The sequence below is a fragment of the Pundamilia nyererei genome, unplaced genomic scaffold (assembly GCF_000239375.1).
Source record: "Pundamilia nyererei isolate P.nyererei 1_Seehausen unplaced genomic scaffold, PunNye1.0 scaffold00562, whole genome shotgun sequence".
NCBI classification, from domain to species: domain Eukaryota; kingdom Metazoa; phylum Chordata; class Actinopteri; order Cichliformes; family Cichlidae; genus Pundamilia; species Pundamilia nyererei.
In genome coordinates, this window is record NW_005187963.1 from 53099 (window position 1) to 56480 (window position 3382).

A 3382-nucleotide genomic window follows, 5' to 3' on the forward strand; every position below is an offset into this window, starting at 1 on the left:
CTCTCTGTGAAAAGTCACCCTATTGGGGTGTGTAGGGCTACTGTGGTTAATATATGACAATTTATCTCTTTTTTCTTTTTTCCTTTAGATATCAGATCCACACAGGCCTTCAGCATTCTGTCATCCGAGCTGCTCAGCCCAACTGCCTACCCCTGGAAAATATCACTCTGCCCCAGAAGCTAAAGAACGCAGGCTACTCCACCCACATGGTAGGGAAGTGGCACCTGGGCTTCTACAAACGTGGATGCCTTCCTACCCAGCGTGGCTTTGACACGTTCTTTGGCTCCCTGCTAGGAAGTGGGGACTACTACAGTCATTACAAATGCCAAGGCCCTAGCATGTGTGGCTATGATCTGTATGAAGGGGAAGAAGCAGCTTGGGAACAGGACCGCGGCTTGTACTCTACTGTGATGTTTACACAAAAGGCTGTCAGTATTTTAGCAAATCACAACCCTCGTAAGCAACCTTTGTTTCTGTACTTGGCTTACCAGGCGGTTCATTCCCCACTGCAAGTTCCTGCTCGCTACCTCGAGCGATACAAGGGCATCCCAAACCCGTACCGTCGTAAATATGCTGCCATGGTTTCCTGCCTGGATGAAGCCATTCATAACCTCACATTAGCACTAAAACACTATGGTTATTATGACAACACAGTTATAGTGTACTCTTCTGACAATGGGGGCCAGCCTTTAGCAGGAGGAAGTAACTGGCCCTTGAGGGGTAGTAAGGCCACATACTGGGAAGGGGGGATCAAGGCAGTGGGCTTTGTTCACAGTCCCTTGTTAATGAACAAAGGAACAAAATGTCGATCTTTGATCCATATTACTGACTGGTTCCCTACACTGGTAACCCTAGGTGAGGGAACTTTAGATGAAGATCTGAATCTGGATGGGTATGACGTCTGGGAAACTATTAGTGAAGGCCGCCCATCACCTCGTCATGACATTCTCCATAATATTGACCCAATTTACATCAAAGCCAAAAATGGATCGTGGAAGGCTGGGTACGGCCTATGGAACACAGCTATTCAGGCTGCACTCCGAGTTGGCCACTGGAAGCTACTAACAGGTGTGCCTGGTTACAGTGACTGGGTGCCCCCACAAACTTTTTTGAATCAGCGGCTAACCACTCGCTTGCATAATGAACGTGTCCGCTGGGACCGAGGTAAGTCCATCTGGCTGTTCAACATTACAGCGGACCCCTATGAGAGAGTGGACTTGTCTCAGCGCTACCCGCATATAGTAAAGAAGATGCTAATGCGGCTAGCTCAGTACAACAAGACTGCTGTGCCGGTGTGCTACCCAACTAAAGACCTGCGTTCTAATCCTCAGTACAACGGTGGGGTGTGGGGACCCTGGCACAAAGACATGAGGGAGCAGCAGGAAGAGGATGAGATGTATAATAACTTGTTCACCAACCATCTCGGTAAAAAAAGATGGGAAAAAAAATCAAAGAACACAAAGTTGAGAAGAGAGTAGAAGAGTAGCACAATACATACCACGTTTGTGAATGCCTTAAGTTATATTTACTCAGGGATTAATGCTTCCTCTTACAGGATTGTGCTGTCAGACATTCTAATTCCAGGTAGTTTTAACTTGACTCCAGAAAATACTGTATGAACAAAATGCAGATGGACATTTTCAGAGTTCCTCGAGAGAACAATTAAAAGATCAGTTGTTCAAACACTACAGATCAGTTGTTCAAACACTACTGCTATGCCCAGACAAAACTAAGACCTCATGTAAGTGACAAGGGCATTTAAAGAATGTTTATTTTTCTAGATTCTGTTGCATGCTTGACCTGTTGTCAGATTTTTCTTATAGATTGACGTTTCACTTAGAGTAGAAAACAAATTTCACTAGACAGTTGCCATATATGTTTGGTGACAGACAAATAAAATAAAACATAGTTCTATTGTGTTGTTGATTGTAGCACTAAGGTACTGTGGAAACAGATGTGCAAGTAGATGTGTGTTGTTTTTTATAAGCATAGCCAGTGTGAACTTTAAGATAATAGCATTTGTTCCCTTATTCTAAGATGATATCTGGTTGAGCACAAACCAAACTGAATGTGAGACAAATAAACAAAATAAAAGCCCTAGACACAACATTTCAAGTTCTGTTTTACTTGCATTTTACTATATCCTGATTTTGTTTATTCTGCTAACAACTACGTTTGTAATTTGAAAACCTTGTGTATGTTTTTCATGTTTAGAAACTGAAAGGCAGCTTCTGGGTATAGTTATTTATAGAAAATACAGTAATTTTGGCTTTTACAGGTGAGTAAAAAGTGAATTGCTTTTGTGGAGTCCTTAAAAAATCTCTCCCTCATCACCTAGAGTGTACTGTACAAGAAGTTGGGATCGAAGAAAAACGAAGAATGCAGCTATTTATATGAAGTGAACACACATACATACAACCTTTACAGCAATATTTTCTTATACATCTGTTGCTTGGCACCCATGGAAACAGTTGGAAGTCTTACGACTGACTTGAGCTGATTGCAAGCTTTGCCAGTATATGATTGATCAAACTTTTATGAGCCACTTAACTATTTTAATAACAAAAAATGGCCTCGAAGTACACCACTTCCTAGAAGATCCTCTGTTAACCAGATGCATGGATCTGGTACAATCTGAGGGATCAAAATAGGGCTTCCCCCAAGAAAGGCTGCCAGGTTGCTTTGCACATCCCCCTCTCTCTGCAAGCGCCAACTTGTGACCTCAGACTAACTCAATTTTTACAGCAGCATTTGTGTACACAGCTTATGCTGATATGAGCATGGTTCTTTTGATTCTTAATCCCCATAAATGTGAAGAAGGTGAGGTCAGTTTCAGTTTATGATACTGTTTTTCCTCAGCTCATTCACAGTCATTTATGTCTACAGGCAGATTGTACCCATGGGAACAGAATTTACCTGGCTAAGCTCAAATTTATTTCTCACCATAAAACGCAGGTGATGGCATCTCGAGTATCTCGAGCTACAGCTGAGAGTATAGAAAATCAGATTCTTATTTTCTCTGCAAAATTTCCCCTCCTGTGGGCCATGGGAACACTTAAACCCTGGATTCTCTTGGAATTCACATTTGCTTTCACTTATGGGCATTAGCATCCCGCTTATGGGAAAAAGAGCTGTAACTAAGCTATAAGGCAATACATCAAGCTGCTATCTCACTTTAAAAATGCCCATCAGTGCTCATTGGGAATGATAGGGGAAAATAAACCTTATGGATGGCAAAACCACAAGGCTTTGATCTGGCTGGAGTGTGGCAGGCAATTTTGCCTTATTGTGATGGTTTCCTTTCAGTCATGGCACTGTGTGAAACACATGGTTTAGGTTCTCGTATGCTTGATTGAGGTTCAAATTAGCTGAATTATGTGTA

The 3382-nt window shown here is 42.2% G+C and overlaps 1 protein-coding gene across 1 annotated transcript in view; it reads left to right on the plus strand.

The window, feature by feature from the left end:
- arsj (arylsulfatase family, member J) overlaps positions 1-1650 on the plus strand; it is a 13277-nt gene extending 11627 nt beyond the window's left edge. Inside the window, exon 2 of the mRNA XM_005754419.1 lies at positions 89-1650. Coding sequence (XP_005754476.1) covers positions 89-1478 — 1390 coding nt within the window. The 3' untranslated portion in view covers positions 1479-1650. The remainder of the gene's footprint in view (positions 1-88) is intronic.
- The last annotated feature ends 1732 nt before the right edge of the window (positions 1651-3382 follow it).